Here is a 20,767-nt window from a genome sequence, read left to right as displayed (position 1 = left end):
TAACCTTTTTCTATTAGGGGTAAATACTTTCCAAAATAACCTGTTTCAATCACGTTAAACTACTGTCCAAAATAACCTGTTTCCATCAGGTTTGAAAATTGTTCAAAATAACCTGTTTCTGTTAGTTGTAAATACTGTTCAAAATATCCTGATAGCGTTAGGTGTAGCAATTGTCCAAAATAACATGTTTCCATTAGGTGCAACTACTATCCAAAATAGCCTGCTTCCATTAGGTGTAAGTACTGTCCAAAATAACCTGTTTCAATTACGTGTAACTACTGTCCAAAATAACCTGTTTCCATCAGGTTTGTTCAAAATAACCTGTTTCTGTTAGTTGTAAATACTGTTCAAAATATCCTGATAGCGTTAGGTGTAGCAATTGTCCAAAATAACATGTTTCCATTAGGTGCAACTACTATCCAAAATAGCCTGCTTCCATTAGGTGTAACTACTGTCCAAAATAACCTGTTTCAATTACGTGTAACTACTGTCCAAAAGAACCTGTTTCCATCAGGTTTGACAATATTCCAAAATAACCTGTTTCCGTTAGTTGTAAATACTGTCCAAAATAACCTGGTAGCATTAGGTGTACCGACTGTCCAAAATAACATGTTTCCATTAGTTTTAACAATTGTCCAAAATAACCTGTTTCCAATAGGTGCAACTACTGTCCAAAACAACCTGCTTCCATTAGGTGTGACTACTGGCCATAATAACCTGCTTCAATTAGTTTTGACAATTGTCCAAAATAACCTGTTTCCTTTAGTTGTAAATACAGTCCAAAATAACCTGTTTCCGTTAGTTGTAAATACTGTCCAAAATAACCTGGTAGCATTGGGTGCAACTACTGTCCAAAATAGCCTACTTCCATTAGGTGTAACTTCTGTCCAAAACAACCTGCTTCCATTAGGTGTAACTACTGTCCAAAATAACCTGTTAGCATTAGGTGTACCTACTGTCCAAAATAGCCTGCTTCCATGAGGTGTAACTACTGTCCAAAACAACCTTCTTCCATTAGGTGTAACAATAATCTGAAAAACCTGTTTCCATTAGGTGTAACTGCTAGCCAAAATAACATGTTTCCATTAGGTGTAACCACCATCCAAAACAACTTGCTTCCATCAGGTGTGTCTACTGTCCAAAATAACCTGCTTCAATTAGGTTTGACAATTGTACAAAATAACCTGTTTCCGTTAGTTTTAAATACTGTCCAAAATAACCTGTTTCCATTAGGTGTAAATACTGTCCATTATAACATGTTTCTATTTGGTGTAAATACTGTCAAAAATAACCTGTTTCCATTAGTTGTAAATACAGTCCAAAATTATCTGTTTCCATTAGGTGTAAATACTGCCCATAATAACCTGTTTCCATTAGGCGTAATTACTGTCCAAAATAACCTGTTTCCGTTAGGTGTAAATACAGTCCATAATAACCTGGTAGCATTAGGTGTACCTTCTGTCCAAAATAACATGTTTCCATTAGGTTTAACAATTGTCCAAAATAACCTGTTTCCTTTAGGTGCAACTACTGTCCAAAATAGCCTTCTTCCGTTAGTTGTAAATACTGTCCAAAATAACCTTTTTCTATTAGGGGTAAATACTGTCCAAAATAACCTGTTTCAATTACGTTAAACTACTGTCCAAAATAACCTGTTTCCATCAGGTTTGAATTTTTTTCTAAATAACCTGTTTCTGTTAGTTGTAAATACTGTTCAAAATATCCTGATAGCGTTAGGTGTAGCAATTGTCCAAAATAACATGTTTCCATTAGGTGCAACTACTATCCAAAATAGCCTGCTTCCATTAGGTGTAACTACTGTCCAAAATAACCTGTTTCAATTACGTGTAACTACTGTCCAAAATAACCTGTTTCCATCAGGTTTGACAATATTCCAAAATAACCTGTTTCCGTTAGTTGTAAATACTGTCCAAAATAACCTGGTAGCATTAGGTGTACCTACTGTCCAAAATAACATGTTTCCATTAGGTGTAACAATTGTCCAAAATAACCTGTTTCCAATAGGTGCAACTACTGTCCAAAACAACCTGCTTCCATTAGGTGTGACTACTGGCCATAATAACCTGCTTCAATTAGTTTTGACAATTGTCCAAAATAACCTGTTTCCTTTAGTTGTAAATACAGTCCAAAATAACCTGTTTCCGTTAGTTGTAAATACTGTCCAAAATAACCTGGTAGCATTAGGTGCAACTACTGTCCAAAATAGCCTACTTCCATTAGGTGTAACTTCTGTCCAAAACAACCTGCTTCCATTAGGTGTAACTTCTGTCCAAAACAACCTGCTTCCATTAGGTGTGACTACTGGCCAAAATAACCAGCTTCCATTTGGTGTAACTACTGTCCAAAATAACCTGGTAGCATTAGGTGTACCTACTGTCCAAAATAGCCTGCTTCCATTAGGTGTACCTACTGTCCAAAACAACCTTCTTCCATTAGGTGTAACAATAATCGGAAAAACCTGTTTCCATTAGGTGTAACTGCTAGCCAAAATAACATGTTTCCATTAGGTGTAACCACCATCCAAAACAACTTGCTTCCATCAGGTGTGTCTACTGTCCAAAATAACCTGCTTCAATTAGGTTTGACAATTGTACAAAATAACCTGTTTCCGTTAGTTTTAAATACTGTCCAAAATAACCTGTTTCCATTAGGTGTAAATACTGTCCATTATAACCTGTTTCTATTTGGTGTAAATACTGTCCAAAATAACCTGTTTCCATTAGTTGTAAATACAGTCCAAAATAATCTGTTTCCATTAGGTGTAAATACTGTCCATAATAACCTGTTTCCATTAGGCGTAATTACTGTCCAAAATAACCTGTTTCCGTTAGGTGTAAATACAGTCCAAAATAATCTGTTTCCATTAGGTGTAAATACTGTCCATAATAACCTGGTAGCATTAGGTGTACCTTCTGTCCAAAATAACATGTTTCCATTAGGTTTAACAATTGTCCAAAATAACCTGTTTCCTTTAGGTGCAACTACTGTCCAAAATAGCCTGCTTCCATTAGGTGTAACTACTGTCCAAAACAACCTGCTTCCATTAGGTGTGACTACTGGCCAAAATAACCAGCTTCCAATAGGTATTACTACTGTCCAACATAACGTGTTTCCGTTAGTTGTAAATACTGTCCAAAATAACCTTTTTCTATTAGGGGTAAATACTGTCCAAAATAACCTGTTTCAATCACGTTAAACTACTGTCCAAAATAACCTGTTTCCATCAGGTTTGAAAATTGTTCAAAATAACCTGTTTCTGTTAGTTGTAAATACTGTTCAAAATATCCTGATAGCGTTAGGTGTAGCAATTGTCCAAAATAACATGTTTCCATTAGGTGCAACTACTATCCAAAATAGCCTGCTTCCATTAGGTGTAACTACTGTCCAAAATAACCTGTTTCAATTACGTGTAACTACTGTCCAAAAGAACCTGTTTCCATCAGGTTTGACAATATTCCAAAATAACCTGTTTCCGTTAGTTGTAAATACTGTCCAAAATAACCTGGTAGCATTAGGTGTACCGACTGTCCAAAATAACATGTTTCCATTAGTTTTAACAATTGTCCAAAATAACCTGTTTCCAATAGGTGCAACTACTGTCCAAAACAACCTGCTTCCATTAGGTGTGACTACTGGCCATAATAACCTGCTTCAATTAGTTTTGACAATTGTCCAAAATAACCTGTTTCCTTTAGTTGTAAATACAGTCCAAAATAACCTGTTTCCGTTAGTTGTAAATACTGTCCAAAATAACCTGGTAGCATTGGGTGCAACTACTGTCCAAAATAGCCTACTTCCATTAGGTGTAACTTCTGTCCAAAACAACCTGCGTCCATTAGGTGTAACTACTGTCCAAAATAACCTGTTAGCATTAGGTGTACCTACTGTCCAAAATAGCCTGCTTCCATGAGGTGTAACTACTGTCCAAAACAACCTTCTTCCATTAGGTGTAACAATAATCTGAAAAACCTGTTTCCATTAGGTGTAACTGCTAGCCAAAATAACATGTTTCCATTAGGTGTAACCACCATCCAAAACAACTTGCTTCCATCAGGTGTGTCTACTGTCCAAAATAACCTGCTTCAATTAGGTTTGACAATTGTACAAAATAACCTGTTTCCGTTAGTTTTAAATACTGTCCAAAATAACCTGTTTCCATTAGGTGTAAATACTGTCCATTATAACATGTTTCTATTTGGTGTAAATACTGTCAAAAATAACCTGTTTCCATTAGTTGTAAATACAGTCCAAAATTATCTGTTTCCATTAGGTGTAAATACTGCCCATAATAACCTGTTTCCATTAGGCGTAATTACTGTCCAAAATAACCTGTTTCCGTTAGGTGTAAATACAGTCCATAATAACCTGGTAGCATTAGGTGTACCTTCTGTCCAAAATAACATGTTTCCATTAGGTTTAACAATTGTCCAAAATAACCTGTTTCCTTTAGGTGCAACTACTGTCCAAAATAGCCTTCTTCCGTTAGTTGTAAATACTGTCCAAAATAACCTTTTTCTATTAGGGGTAAATACTGTCCAAAATAACCTGTTTCAATTACGTTAAACTACTGTCCAAAATAACCTGTTTCCATCAGGTGTGAAAATTTTTCAAAATAACCTGTTTCTGTTAGTTGTAAATACTGTTCAAAATATCCTGATAGCGTTAGGTGTAGCAATTGTCCAAAATAACATGTTTCCATTAGGTGCAACTACTATCCAAAATAGCCTGCTTCCATTAGGTGTAACTACTGTCCAAAATAACCTGTTTCAATTACGTGTAACTACTGTCCAAAATATCCTGTTTCCATCAGGTTTGACAATATTCCAAAATAACCTGTTTCCGTTAGTTGTAAATACTGTCCAAAATAACCTGGTAGCATTAGGTGTACCTACTGTCCAAAATAACAAGTTTCCATTAGGTGTAACTACTGTCCAAAATAGCCTGCTTCCATTAGGTGTAACTACTGTTCAAAACAACCTGCTTCCATTAGGTGTAACAATAATCCAAAAAACTTGTTTCCATTAGGTGTAACTACTGTCCTAAAGAACCTGCTTCCATTAGGTGTAACTACTGTCCAAAATAACCTGCTTCAATTAGGCTTGACAATTGTCCAAAGTAACCTGTTTCCATTAGGTGTAAATACTGTCCAAAATAACCTGTTTCTATTTGGTGTAAATACTGTCCAAAATAACCTGTTTCCATTAGGTGCAATTACTGTCCAAAATAGCCTGCTTCCACTAGGTGTAACAATTGTCCAAAACAACCTGCTTCCATTAGGTGTGACTACTGGCCAAAATGACCAGCTTCCATTAGGTGTAACAATTGTTCAAAATAACCAGCTTCCATTAGGTGTAACAATTGTCCGAAAAACCTGTTTCCATTAGGTGTAACTTCTAGCCAAAATAATGTGTATCTACTCTCCAAAATAACCTGTTTCCGTTAGGTGTAAATACTGTCCAAAATAACCTGGTAGCATTAGGTGTACCTACTGTCCAAAATAACATGTTTCCATTAGGTGTAACAATTGTCCAAAATAACCTGTTTCCATTAGGTGCAACTACTGTCCAGAAAAACCTGCTTCCATTAGGTGTAACTACTGTCCAAAACAACCTGCTTCCATTCGGTGTGACTACTGGCCAAAATATCCAGCTTCCATTAGGTGTAACTACTGTGCAAATAACCTGCTTCAATTACGTTTGACAATTGTCCAAAATAACCTGTTTCCATTAGGTGTAAATACTGTCCTTAATAACCTGTTTCCATTAGGTGTAAATACTGTCCAAAATAACCTGTTTCTATTAGTTGTAAATACTGTCCAAAATAACCTGTTTCAATTACGTGTAACTACTGTCCAAAATAACCTGTTTCCATCAGGTTTGAAAATTGTTCAAAATAACCTGTTTCTGTTAGTTGTAAATACTGTTCAAAATAACCTGGTAGCTTTAGGTGTAGCATTTGTCCAAAATAACATGTTTCCTTTAGGTGCAACTACTATCCAAAATAGCCTGCTTCCATTAGGTGTAACTACTGTCCAAAACAACCTGCTTCCATTGGGTGTTACAATAATCTGAAAAACCTGTTTCCATTAGGTGTAACTACTGTCCAAAACATCCTGCTTCCATTAGGTGTATCTACTGTCCAAAATAACATGGTTCCATTAGGTGTGACTTCTGGCCAAAATAGCCGGTTTCCATTAGGTGTAACTACTGTCCAAAACATCCTGCTTCCATTAGGTGTGACTACTGTCCAAAATAACCTGTTTCCATTAGGTGTAACAATTGTCCAAAATAACCAGCTTCCATTGGGTGTAACAATTGTCCGAAAAACCTGTTTCCATTAGGTGTAACTGCTAGCCAAAATAACATGTTTCCATTAAGTGTATCTACTGTTCAAAATCACCTGTTTCCATTAGGGGTAACTACCATTAAAACAACCTGCTTCCATTAGGTGTGACATTTGTCCAAAATAACCTGTTTCCGTTAGTTGTAAATACTGTCCAAAATAACCTGGTGGCATTAGGTGTACCTACTGTACAAAATAACATGTTTCCATTAGGTGTACCTACTGCCCAAAATAACATGTTTCCATTAGGTGTAACAATTGTCCAAAATAACCTGTTTCCATTAGGTGCAACTACTGTCCAAAATAGCCTACTTCCATTAGGTGTAACTACTGTCCAAAATAACCTGCTTCCATTAGGTGTGACTACTGGCCAAAATAACCAGCTTCCATTTGGTGTAACTACTGTCCAAAATAACCTGGTGGCATTAGGTGTACCTACTGTACAAAATAACATGTTTCCATTAGGTGTAACTACTGTCCAAAATAGCCTGCTTCCATTAGGTGTAACAATAATCCAAAAAACTTGTTTCCATTAGGTGTAACTACTGTCCTAAAGAACCTGCTTCCATTAGGTGTAACTACTGTCCAAAATAACCTGCTTCAATTAGGTTTGACAATTGTCCAAAATAACTTGTTTCCGTTAGTTTTAAATGCTGTCCAAAATAATATTTCCATTAGGTGTAAATACTGTCCAAAATAACCTGTTTCTATTTGGTGTAAATACTGTCCAAAATAACCTGTTTCCATTAGGTGTAACTACTGTCCAAAACAACCTGCTTCCATTAGGTATTGCTACTGTCCAAAATACCTGTAACAGTCCTGACCTATTTATGTTAGTTTTTATGTGTTTTTGGTCAGGGCATGTGTTTTGGGTGGGCAGTCTATGTTATCTGTTTCTATGTTGGTTTCGGTTTGCCTGGTATGGCTCTTGATTAGAGGCAGGTGGTTTGCATTTTCCTCTAATCAAGAGTCATATTTAGGTAGGGCATTTCTCACTGTTGGTTTGTGGGTGATTGTCTCCTGTGATGTCTTCGTTATGTTCGATATGTATTCACTTTTGGAGCTGTTTGGCTGTTCGTATGTTTCGATGTCCGTTCCTGTTCGTGAGTTTACGTTTGTCATGTGAGTTTATGTTCAGGTTGCGTGTACGTCGTTTTCTTATTTTGTAGTTTGTTAAAGTGTTTGTTTTCGTGTCATCAGTTTTCGTATATATAATAAAGATGGCATATTTCCCTGACTCCGCATATTGGTCTGAAGATCCTTCTCTCCTCACCTCTTCCGAGGATGAGGAAAGCGACAGCTCTTACAGAATCACCCACACCAAAATACAGAGACCAAGCGGTATGGGAAGGCTCGACGGAGCAACAGGGACTTTTGGACTTGGGAGGAGATCCTGTCTGGTAGAGGACCCTGGGCGCAAACTGGAGAACATCGCTGCTCTCGTGAGAGGAGTGAGGCAGTCACAGCCCAGGAGCGCTGGTATGAGGAGGCAGCTAGGAGACGTGGATGGAAGCCGGAGAATCAAGCTCGTAACCGGAATTATGAGGGGACACGTCTTGCACGGAAGCCCGAAAAGCCCGTGAGTAACTCCCAAAAATTTCTTGGGGGGGGGCTAAAGGGTAGTGGGCCAAGGGCAGGTAGGAGACCTGCGCCCACTTCCCAGGCTAACCGTGGAGAGCGGGCGTACGGGCAGACACCGTGTTACGCAGTAGAGCGCACGGTGTCTCCTGTACGTGTGCATAGCCCGGTGCGGGTTATTCCACCTCCCCGCACTGGTAGGGCTAGATTGGGCATTGAGCCAGGTGTCATGAGGCCGGCTCAACGTGTCTGGTCTCCAGTGCGTCTCCTCGGGCCGGCATACATGGCACCTGCCTTACGCATGGTTTCCCCGGTTCGCCTACACAGCCCAGTGCGGGCTATTCCACCTCGCCGCACTGGCAGGGCGACCGGGAGCATTCAACCAGGTAAGGTTGGGCAGGCTCAATGCTCAAGAGAGCCAGTACGCCTGCACGGTCCGGTATTTCCGGCGCCACCTCCCCGCCCCAGCCTAGTACCTACAGTGCCTACATTACGCACTAGGCTACCAGTGCATTTCCAGAGCCCTGTTCCTCCTCCACGCACTCTCCCTATAGTGCGTGTATCCAGTTCAGTGCCTCCAGTTCCGGCCCCACGCACTAAGCCACCTGTGCGTATCCTAAGTCCTGTACACACTGTCACTTCTCCCCGTACTAGTCCTGAGGTGCGTGCCCTCAGCCAGGTGCCACCAGTGCCGGTACCACGCACCAGGTATAGAGTACGCTTTGAGAGTTCAGTGTGCCCTGTCCCTGCTCCACGCACTAGTAGGAAGGTGCTTATCATTAGCCCGGTGCCTCCAGTTCCGGCACCACGCACCAGGTCTACAGTGCGCCGTATGCGGCCAGAGCCATCCGTCTCCCCAGCGCCATCTGAGCCATCCGTCTCCCCAGCGCCATCTGAGCCATCCGTCTCCCCAGCGCCATCTGAGCCATCCGTCTCCCCAGCGCCATCTGAGCCATCCGTCTGCCAGGAGCCTGCAAAGCCGCCCGTCTGCCATGAGCCTGCAAAGCCGCCCGTCTGCCATGAGCCTACAGAGCCATCCGCCAGACAGGAGCCGCTAGAGCCGTCAGCCAGACAGGAGCCGCTAGAGCCGCCCGCCAGACAGGATCTGCCAGAGCCGCCAACCAGACAGGATCTGCCAGAGCCGCCAACCAGACAGGATCTGCCAGAGCCGCCAACCAGACAGGATCTGCCAGAGCCGCCAACCAGACAGGATCTGCCAGAGCCGCCAACCAGACAGGATCTGCCAGAGCCGCCAATCAGACAGGATCTGCCAGAGCCGTCAGCGAGCCATGAGCAGCCAGAGCCGTCAGAGAGCCATGAGCAGCCAGAGCCGTCAGAGAGCCATGAGCAGCCAGAGCCGTCAGTGAGCCATGAGCAGCCAGAGCCGTCAGTGAGCCATGAGCAGCCAGAGCCGTCAGTGAGCCATGAGCAGCCAGAGCCGTCAGAGAGCCATGAGCAGCCAGAGCCGTCAGAGCGCCATGAGCGTCGAGAGCCGTCAGCCTGCCATGAGCGTCGAGAGCCGTCAGCCTGCCATGAGCGTCGAGAGCCGTCAGCCTGCCATGAGCGTCGAGAGCCGTCAGCCTGCCATGAGCGTCGAGAGCCGTCAGCCTGCATGGACCTGCCAGAGCCGTCCAAACAGGACCTGCCAGAGTCCTTCAGCCGGGATCTGCCCCTTGTCCCGGTGTTGCCCCTTGTCCCGGTGCTGCCCCTTGTCCCGGTGCTGCCCCTTGTCCCGGTGCTGCCCCTTGTCCCGGTGCTGCCCCTTGTCCCGGTGCTGCCCCTTGTCCCGGTGCTGCCCCTTGTCCCGGTGCTGCCCCTTGTCCCGGTGCTGCCCCTTGTCCCGGTGCTGCCCCTTGTCCCGGTGCTGCCCCTTATTCCAGTGATGGTCCTTATCCTGGTGCTGCCCCTTGTCCCGGTGCTGCCCCTTGTCCCGGTGCTACCCCTTGTCCCGGTGCTGCCCCTTGTCCTGGTGCTAGCTGTTTATTTAGGGGAAGGTAGTGTTAGGGTGGGCATTAGAAGGGGTAGACAGAAGAGGGGAGTGACTATGGTGGTATGGGGACAGCGTCCGGAACCGGAACCACCACCGTGGTCAACTGCCCACCCGGACCCTCCCCTGGACTTTGTGCTGGTGCGCCCGGCGTTCGCACCTTGGGGGGGGGGTACTGTAACAGTCCTGACCTATTTATGTTAGTTTTTATGTGTTTTTGGTCAGGGCATGTGTTTTGGGTGGGCAGTCTATGTTATCTGTTTCTATGTTGGTTTCGGTTTGCCTGGTATGGCTCTTGATTAGAGGCAGGTGGTTTGCATTTTCCTCTAATCAAGAGTCATATTTAGGTAGGGCATTTCTCACTGTTGGTTTGTGGGTGATTGTCTCCTGTGATGTCTTCGTTATGTTCGATATGTATTCACTTTTGGAGCTGTTTGGCTGTTCGTATGTTTCGATGTCCGTTCCTGTTCGTGAGTTTACGTTTGTCATGTGAGTTTATGTTCAGGTTGCGTGTACGTCGTTTTCTTATTTTGTAGTTTGTTAAAGTGTTTGTTTTCGTGTCATCAGTTTTCGTATATATAATAAAGATGGCATATTTCCCTGACTCCGCATATTGGTCTGAAGATCCTTCTCTCCTCACCTCTTCCGAGGATGAGGAAAGCGACAGCTCTTACAATACCTTGTTGCCATTGGGTTTGACAATTGTCAAAAATAACCTGTTTCTATTAGATGTAAATACTGTCCATAAGAACCTGTTTCCATTAGGTGTACCGACTATCCAAAACGACCTGTTTCTGTTAGGTGTAACTACTGTCCAAAAAAAAACAATTTCCAGCATGGCTGGGTTATGGGTTGATGTCACTGTGCAGAGTTGGGCAGGGCACCCATGCAAGCATACACACACACTCACATACACATACACACAGAAATACACAGGCAACCCTCATCCATACATTGATCCATAACCCTCCTGCTATATGGGGATTACCACCCGGGTATATAAGCGCTGTCTGAGAGAGGACACCACAAGACCTGTGTTGCATTTGTAACTGATAACAAGGATAGATAAAACTCAGGTCTTTGAATAAAAGTTATTATCAAGTTATTTATCTAGCGATGTTGGGCAGTGGTAACCAAGCGTGTTCCCCCACTCTTGCCCCTCCGTGCAACACCCTAGGGTTCCTGCAGAAGAATAACAGTCTAGGGGAGGAAGGCCGGCTCGCAGGCTCGCTCTCAGAACGCCAGAAGAACCTGTTCTCCTGTGTCAACAGCGACCGGGATACGCGCTTCCGTCGCACTGAGACCGATTTCTCCAACATGTTTGCGAGAGGTAAGAGAAGTTTATTCTTGCCAGACTTTCAATATAGGCCTACTCTTTTTTATCTTTCATTTTCTAGACATGTAGTGAATGCTGGTCTAGACCTACAATGTTGCTAGTTTGTTATAGCCGTTACAGGCCCCCTTATCTATGAGGGAATCCAGCTTCTACATACATTTGTTTTCGTTTTGTAAATGCTTTCCCCCTAATTCTACTAGATTTACTTCCCGCCAAAAATGGAGAAGAGGCGACTATGCAGTTCTTATTGGAACTTGTGGACATCCTCACCAACTACGTCAGGAAGACGTTCGACCGTTCCACCAAGGTTCTGGACTTCCACCATCCGCATCAGCTGCTCGAGGGCATGGAGGGCTTCAACCTCGAGCTCTCTGACCAGCCAGAGTCCCTTGAGCAGATCCTTGTGGACTGCAGGGACACGCTCAAGTACGGCGTGCGAACAGGTACGTACTGTACACCATAGACCCCTAAACTGGCCACAACATAATCCCGTGAAATATGTTACAAGTTTTAGACCAGATGTTTGCTTTTCATGCTTTTAGGACAGTTTTTGTGTATATAACTTTTTTATTCTTTGTATTTCTTATAATATCAGTTCTCTCACCAAGCCAGGCAGACTAAAAGCTTTTCATTGGAAAAAGCCTTAACTTATAAAGCTAATTAAGATAGGCTGTTATTTCTCTCCTTCGTTAATTGGAAATTAGATTAGAAATAAAGACAGTAAATTATGCTCTTTAAAGCTACTTTCCAATCCAAAACAAACAAGATTGCTGTAAGCTTAAATGGTTAGGTTATATGAAACTAAACCAACCTATATAGTAGGACTATAGCCTATAATATTTTTATATTGTATAGGCTATCTGGAAGTGTTTAATGCACTGTTTTATTGAACATATTGCATGTCTTGTTTTTCACGTTAATTAGTGCATTGGGCTACAATATGTTTTATCTTTGTCACGGTCATCTGCTAGTGTTCACACCACATGAGCAAAATGGAATTCTACACAAAACCATTTAAGCATAAGCTTTTCCCTCGATAGGCTACAACCAATCACAATGACGGGTTGCTATTCCCCTGGTAATTCTGTTGACAACCTCTTCTCCTTCTCTCTTCTTATTAAACCAAGTACCGCCGGCAGGGATGCAAACCTGCATGTGCTTTTACAAGCCGTTAGGAACAACAACACTCAAGCTGTCCCTTGGGTTTTCCTTCCTAAAGACCTTTAGCTTAAATCATTTATCATTTACACACACAAGGTGATGATAGCTAAGAAAAAATTGTCTGTGTTAATTAGCCTACCGCAGTTGATTCCCATGCCTTCATTCCAATGACTCTCTGTCCACGGTGCTGCACTATGCCAACAGAGAGGGAGCAAATCCGCTTAGCCTTTCATATCTCCGATATTGCGCTCTTCAGCCAGTCAGTCAGTCTTTCAGTCAGTCCGTCTAGGGGGCTACATGACATACAGTTGAAGTCGGGAAAATTTACTTACACCTTAGCCAAATACATTTAAACTCAGTTTTTCACAATTCCTGACATTGAGTCCAAGTAAAAATTCCCTGTCTTAGGTCAGTTAGGATCACCACTTTATTTTAAGAATGTGAAATGTCAGAATAATAGTAGAGAGAATGATTTATTTCAGCTTTTATTTCGTCCATCACATTCCCAGTGGGTGAGAAGTTTACATACACTCAAGTAGTATTTGGTAGCATTGCCTTTAAATTGTTTAACTTGGGTCAAACATTTTGGGTAGCCTTCCACAAGCTTCCCACAATAAGTTGGGTGAATTTTGTCCCATTCCTCCTGACAGAGCTGGTGTAACTGAGTCAGGTTTGTAGGCCTCCTTGCTCGCACACGCTTTTTCAGTTCTGCCCACAAATTTTCTATAGGATTGAGGTCAGGGCTTTGTGATGGCCATTCCAATATCTTGACTTTGTTGTCCTTAAGCCATTTTGCCACAACTTTGGAAGTATGCTTGGGGTCATTGTCCATTTGGAAGACCCATTTGCGACCAAGCTTTAACTTCCTGACTGATGTCTTCAGATGTTGCTTCAATATATCCACATAATTTTCCTTTCTCATGAAGCCATCTATTTTATGAAGTGCCAGTCCCTCCTGCAGCAAATCACCCCCACAACATGATGCTGCCACCCCTGTGCTCCACGGTTGGGATGGTGTTCTTTGGTTTGCAAGCCTCCCCCTTTTTCCTCCAAAGATAATGATGGTCATTATGACCAAACAGTTCTATTTTTGTTTCATCAGACCAGAGGACATTTCTCCAAAAAGTACAATCTTTGTCCCCATGTGCAGTTGCAAACCGTAGTCTGGCTTTTTTATGGCGGTTTTGGAGCAGTGGCTTCTTCATTGCTGAGCGGCCTTTCAGGTTATGTCGATATAGGACTCGTTTTACTGTGGATATAGATACTTTTAGATATAGATACCGGTTTCCTCCAGCATCTTCACAAGGTCCTTTGTTGTTGTTCTGGGATTGATTTGCACTTTTCGCACCAAAGTACGTTCATCTCTAGGAGACAGAGCGCGTCTCCTTCCTGAGCGTTATGACGGCTGTGTGGTCCCATGGTGTTTATATTTGCGTACTAATGTTTGTACAGATGAACGTGGTACCTTCAGGCGTTTGAAAATTGCTCCCAATGATGAACCAGACTTGTGGAGGTCTACAATTTTTTTTCTGAGGTCTTGGCTGATTTCTTTTGATTTTCCCATGATGTCAAGCAAAGAGGCACTGAGTTTGAAGATAGGCCTTGAAATACATTCACAGGTACACCTCCAATTGACTCAAATTATGTCAATTAGCCTATCAGAAGCTTCTAAAGCCATGACATCCTTTTCTGGAATTTTCCAAGCTGTTTAAAGGCGCCGTCAACTTAGTGTATGTAAACTTCTGACCAACTGGAATTGTGATACAGTGAATTATAAGTGAATCTGTCCGTAAACAATTGTTGGAAAAATTACTCGTGTCATGCACAAAGTAGATGTCCTAACCGACTTGCCAAAACTATAGTTTGTTAACAAATTGTGGTAGGTTGAAAACGAGTTTTAATGACTCCAACCTAAGTGTATGTAAACTTCCGACTTCAACTGTAAATACAACAGTAGTAGCCTAGTGATGATGATTGTTGTTTGTTTAATATCTTTCAAACTTAAACTTCAAGCTTTGTGAGCATCTTCATGTGAACTCAGACAAAGTGGTTGTCATGTAACCTTGTTATCAGTGGATACGTGCTTTGTGTCCCCAGTATAGTTTCTCTGCACCTCCAAGGCAAATGTTTCACTGCGGCTCGGGACACAATAGGAATACAGAGAAGAGTGAATGTGTTTTTTTCTTTTTAACTTAAAGTGGTTTGTTTTAATAGCAGAAAAGAACACACACACTGTTTCAGCCCCCAGGGGGAAGAAAACACGGTGTGTTTTTATAAGGTTATAGAAACCATCCAGGCAAATATTCCACTATGTTCTTTTGTTTCTTTAGGAACCTTTATTTAATCCAGGAAGTCCCATTGAGATAGAATCTCTCATCTCTCTCTCTTTGTGTCCCAGGTCATCCGCGGTTCTTCAACCAGCTCTCTACTGGGCTGGACATCATTGGGCTGGCTGGAGAGTGGCTCACATCTACAGCCAACACAAACATGTGAGACATACACTGCTGTTTTTGTGTGTGTGTGTGTGTGTGTGTGTCTATGTCTGTGTGTGTGTGTGTGTGTGTGTGTGTGTGTCTGTGTGTGTGTGCGTGTGATGTGGACATCACAGTGCTGGCTAGCCAACGTTTGCTGGAAAGCCCCCGTGGGTTGTGATTGACATTTAAAGGATTTCCGCCATGTAGCAAAAAATATAATAAAATCATTATTTCTCAGGAAGTCTGGTTCCCCTCAGACCTGCTCAGTACAGAATCGGAATTGGAAATCTTTAACCTCGGGGGTTAAACGAAGGCCAGGGCCTCTGATTGGTTAGGTCAAAGGTGTTTAAAATGAAGTTCATATAAGACCGTTGTATACAATTTGGGTTTTGACCTGACTGATGTTGGCATTGTACCAACCGTGTATCGAACAGTATGCCTGAATACTGTACATCTCAGATAACACACACACACGCCCCACGGGCTGGTTATTGAACATTGATCAGAACTCAGTTTTAGTTGGTGGCCCACTCTGACAGAGGGCATGAAGCCCTGCAGAGCTAAACAACACAGGATACAGGACACACAATACAGGACTGGGCTACAAGAGAGAATGCAACGACAACACATATGTAGAGAGGAGAAACGGGTTAATAACTTAATAGTAATACAGGAACGTGAAAGACCAAATAAATACACAAGAGAAATGACTACAACATTACAAGAGAGAGCAAGCAGGGCAATGCCAGAGCTGCAAGAGAGAAATACACATACAAGAGAGATCACAAACAATACATGATTATAAACTGGGTGGTTCGAGCCCTGAATGCTAATTGGCTGACAGCCGTGGTATATCAGACTGTATACCACAGGTATGACGAAACTCTTATTTTTACTGCTCTAATTACGTTGGTAACCAGTTTATAATAGCAATAAGGCAGCTCGGGGGGTTGTGAGAAATGGCAGATATACCTCGGCTAAGGGCTGTGTCCAGGCACTCCGCGTTGCATCATGCATAAGAACGGCCCTTAGCCGTGGTATATTGGCCATATACCACACCTCCTCAGACCTTATTGCTTAATTATAAACTGTGTGGTTTGAGCCCTGAATTCTGATTGGTTGACAGAATATATATATTCCTTTTATTTATTTATTTTATTTTACCTTTATTTAACTAGGCAAGTCAGTTAAGAACAAATTCTTATTTTCAATGACAGCCTAGGAACAGTGGGTTAACTGCTTTGTTCAGGGACAGTCGTGACTAAGAACAGCCCTTAGCTGTGGTATATTGGCCATATATCAGACCCCCTCGGGCCTTATTGCTTTATTAGAACATAGGATTTTGAGAGACCAGACATGTTCATTAATGGTAATAAAACAAGAAGAATTCAAGATCAGAGTTTGATAGTAACAGAACAAGATTGAAAAGAAGAGACGCTTCACTTCTTTCTTAAACATTAGCTTAGGCAATCACCCTGCTTGGAAAACTCCATCTCATCTCTCGGTTGGAAACTTGGAACCATGCCGAGAGAGAGAGACTCAGAGAGCAGGAACACTAAATTGTGATACACACACACACACACACACACACACACACACACACACACACACACACACACACACACACACACACACACACACACACACACACACACACAAGTTCAGCCTGGCCCAGATTCAGGAGATAGTGTTAACGCCCCATTGACTGCAGGCTCATTGTGAGCTGGTCTTAGCAGATAGCCCAGCTGGGCCCCACACACAATGGCCGCCCGGCGACACTGAAAATCCTGTCACACTCAGCGACTGACTGCCCCGGCTCCCTGTGGAGGACTCATTCTGGCTCTATTGTCCCTGTAGATAAAGACTGATTTTCCTTTGCACTTGCACACACAAACACACACACACACACGCACATGCACACAACTGACACAATGGTGCTCAGAGTCACTTAGGGGGTCTGGTTTGGGGATAATATGAGGGCATTTAGGGGCTGTCCCATAGGACAGGCAGGTGACTGAGGGGTAATTTTCACCCTGAAAAGACCAATGATTGGCTGTGATTGTGATAATGATCGCCATTATAGATATTATTGCCCGAGATTAGGAAAAATGATTATCCTTTGTTCTCAGCCAAAATCGTCAGATTTGTCAAAATATTCTGTCTCCTTATATAAGATTGTGCTCTGCTTGTAAGTAAGGCAAATATGATGTTCTAACAGTGACATTTTGTATATTTTGTATATATATATACAGTATACACACACACACACACACACACACACAGTACCAGTCAAAAGTTTGGACACGCCTACTCATTCCAGGGTTTTACTTTATTTTTACTATATTCTACATTGTAGAATAATAGTGAAGACATCACAACTATGAAATAACATATATGGAATATTTTAGTAACCAAAAATTAAAAATTGTTAAACAAATAAAAATATATTTCATATTTGAGATTCTTCAAAGTAGCCACCATTTACCTTGATGACAGCTTTGTACACTCTTGGCATTCTCTCAACCAGCTTCATGAGGTAGTCACCTGGAATTCATTTAAATTAACAGGTGTGCCTTGTTAAAAGTTAATTTGTGGAACGTCTTTCCTTCTTAATGCGTTTGAGCCAATCAGTTGTGTTGTGACAAGGTAGGGGTGGTATACAGAAGATAGCCATATTTGGTAATCAGCTCAAATAAACAAAGAGAAACGATAGTACATCATTACTTTAAGACATGAAGGTCAGTCAAATTTCAAGAACGTTGAAAGTTTCTTCAAGTGCAGTCGCAAAAACCATCAAGCGCTGTAATGAAACTGGCTCTCATGAGGACCGCCACAGGAAAGGAAGACCCAGAGTTACCTCTGCTGCAGAGGATAAGTTCATTTGAGTTAACTGCCCCTCAGATTGCAGCCCAAATAAATGCTTCACAGAGCTCAAGTAACAGACACATCTCGACATTAACTGTTCAGAGGAGACTGCGTGAATCAGGCCTTCATGGTCGAATTGCTGAAAAGAAACCACTACTAAAGGACACCAATAATAATAAGAGACTTGCTTGGCCAAGAAACACGAGTGATGGACATTAGACCGGTGGAAATCTGTCCTTTGGTCTGATGAGTCCAAATTGGAGATTTTTGGTTCCAACTATCGTGTCTTTGTGAGATGCAGAGTAGGTGAACGGATGATCTCTGCATATGTGGTTCCCATCGTGAAGCATGGAGGAGGAGGTGTGATGTTGTGGGGTGCTTGCTGGTGACACTGTTGTGATTTATTTATAATTCAAGGTTTAACACTTTTTTGGTTACTACATGATTCCAAATGTGTTATTTCATAGTTTTGATGTCTTCACTATTATTATACAATGCAGAAAATAGTGAAAATAAAGAAAAACCCTTGAATGATATGGTTTGCCTGGTACTGTATATATATATATATTGCCTGCTAATATTGTACAATCTGTGTGTCGCTTCATTGGCCTGGGCTATTCATTGTTTGAATTGAAGACCAGATTGATCTCAGTTTGTCAGTCAGAGTTGCCAATCTTTTTTTTTTTTAAACAAAGCTCCGGGACCTATGATTTCTTAATCCGGCCATGTCTGTCTGTCTGTCTGTCTGTCTGTCTGTCTGTCTGTCTGTCTGTCTGTCTGTCTGTCTGTCTGTCTGTCTGTGGTGTGGTGTGGTGTGGTGTGGTGTGGTGTGGTGTGGTGTGTAATTAGGGCCCATCAGTCATAATCTGTGCTGGTGTATTGATTATAGGGCTGCTGCCGAGATTTATCTATCTCGCTCTCTCTCTCTCTCTCTCCCTCTCTGTTCTCTCGCTCTCATTCTCATTTCCTCTCCCTTTACTCTTCTCTCCCTCCTTCCTCCTTCTTCTTGGGGCGGCAGGTAGCCTAGTGGTTAGAGCATTGGGCAGTAACTGAAAGGTTGCTAGATTGAATCCCTGAGCTGACAGGGTAAAAATCTGTCGTTCTGCCCCTGAACAAGGCAGTTAACCTACTGTTCCTAGGCCGTCATTGTAAATAAGAATTTGTTCTTAACTGGCTTGCCTAGTTACATAAAGTTTTTTTTTTAAATGCTCTCTTCCCCCTACTATCCTCTTTGCCACAAATGTCTTCCATTCCTCTCTCGGCCATATATTATTCCCCTTCCCCTCTCTCTTCCTCCCCTCTTCTGTGTTTATTTGTGTGTCTGTCAGTGCGGCTCCCCTGTCCCCAGATGATGAGGGGAGGGCTGTGAAGGGTAGAAGGGGGATTGTGTGTGTGTTGTGTAACTGGCCTTGTTATACAGTAGTGGTGCTTTCCCAATTAGATTTACCCCCAAAACTAGTGTGCTGCTAATGTGATCATGTTTCCATCAGGAGTGTGACACTAAAGACTTGTGACGAGCAGAATCAACAGCCTTTGCATCATTCAAGACTTTTGCTTTTGTGAGAATGTGTCAAAGTTCACAGTTAGCCATTGTTATGTAAATGCTAGCTGAAATATACCCAGGGCCTTGCCTTGGCTCCAATTTAGTCCACCAGAGCTATGGCGAAACACGGGTGCCGGCACTCGTAAGTGGAAACAGAATAGTCTGAGCCTTTTGGGTAAAACTCTGGGGCAAATTGTCATTGGAAATGCGCCATAGGTGGAGGGGTGAGAGAGGCGGGGAAGGAAGGGGAAGGATGTGGGGAGGTCAGGCATCAGAGGTAGGGCCACAAAATTCACACAACCCAAACCAGAGTCGCTTACAAATGTCATAGATCATTTCAGTCAACCAGAGATTTTGCCCTCTCTTTCTGAAATGATCAAATCACAACATCTCAGCCAGGGTGGGGCTCAATTTAGAATGTTTGAATTGACTCCCGTTCAACTCATTGAAATTTGAATTGAATTGGCCACTCCCCACAGGATGTAGAAGTTTCATTTGAATAACAGGAAGTCGAATTCAATTCAGTGCATTTCAAATGAATTCCACTCAGTCATAGAACATGAGAGTTTCATTGAATCTTAAAGGTCACACTTCCAGATACCAAAGAATATATCACTTTCCTCTGGAAACAATGCTCATACTGTATACCTTTTAACCTTAGTGCTTAGAATAGACTATTCTTTTTCCACCAACCATTTCATTTGTTTTGCTTCTTTTCGAAGGCCTCCGGGTCAACTTGAGGGTTAAACTAATGCATTCTGGGAAATGTTGTATTTTCCCCATATTGAAAAATGTAAGTGATTAATTAAATATAATAACTTAGAATATTCGTATCACAGGAGGTTGGTGGCACCTTATTTGGGGAGGGCAGACTTGTGATTATCGCTGGAGCGGAATTGGTGGAATGGTGTCAAATACATCAAATAGATGGTTTCCATGTGTTTGATGCCATTACATTAGCTCTGTTACAGCCATTATTATGAGCCGTCCTCCCCTCAGCAGCCTCCACTGATTTTCATACAAGTTGTGTCTTCCTTGACCATTAATTTGAAGATTAATTTCAATTTTTTTCAACAATATTTTACATGCATGTGTAACGGATGTGAAATGGCTAGCTAGTTAGCGGGTATGCGCTAGTAGCATTTCAATCAGTTACGTCACTTGCTCTGAGACTTTAAGTAGGGTTGCCCCTTGCTCTGCAAGGGCCGTGGCTTTTGTGGAGCGATGGGTAACGACGCTTCGTGGGTGTCAGTTGCTGATGTGTGCAGAAGGTCCCTGGTTCGCGCCCGTGTCGGGGCGAGGGGACGGTTTAAAGTTATACTGTTACATATGTATATAACGACCTGTTTGATGTTTTATGTACAATATGTATATTTGTATAGACTACACATAATGTGGAATAGAAGAGGCATTTGAATTTCTTTGAGTTTCACTGAATTCAATTATTTTTCCATTGATTC

The 20,767-nt window shown here is 42.2% G+C and overlaps 1 protein-coding gene across 5 annotated transcripts in view; it reads left to right on the top strand.

The window, feature by feature from the left end:
- Positions 1-20,767, top strand: part of LOC129824317 (glutamate decarboxylase 1-like) — a 52,261-nt gene that overhangs the window by 26,035 nt on the left and 5,459 nt on the right. For all 5 annotated transcript variants that reach the window (XM_055883874.1, XM_055883873.1, XM_055883876.1 and 2 more), the window contains 3 exons: positions 11,106-11,258; positions 11,465-11,707; positions 14,824-14,914. In XM_055883874.1, the coding sequence (XP_055739849.1) occupies positions 11,106-11,258; positions 11,465-11,707; positions 14,824-14,914 (487 nt within the window). The remainder of the gene's footprint in view (positions 1-11,105; positions 11,259-11,464; positions 11,708-14,823; positions 14,915-20,767) is intronic.

Source organism: Salvelinus fontinalis, chromosome 26 (genome assembly GCF_029448725.1).
Source record: "Salvelinus fontinalis isolate EN_2023a chromosome 26, ASM2944872v1, whole genome shotgun sequence".
Lineage (NCBI taxonomy): Eukaryota > Metazoa > Chordata > Actinopteri > Salmoniformes > Salmonidae > Salvelinus > Salvelinus fontinalis.
This window is presented reverse-complemented; position numbering and strand designations above follow the sequence as displayed.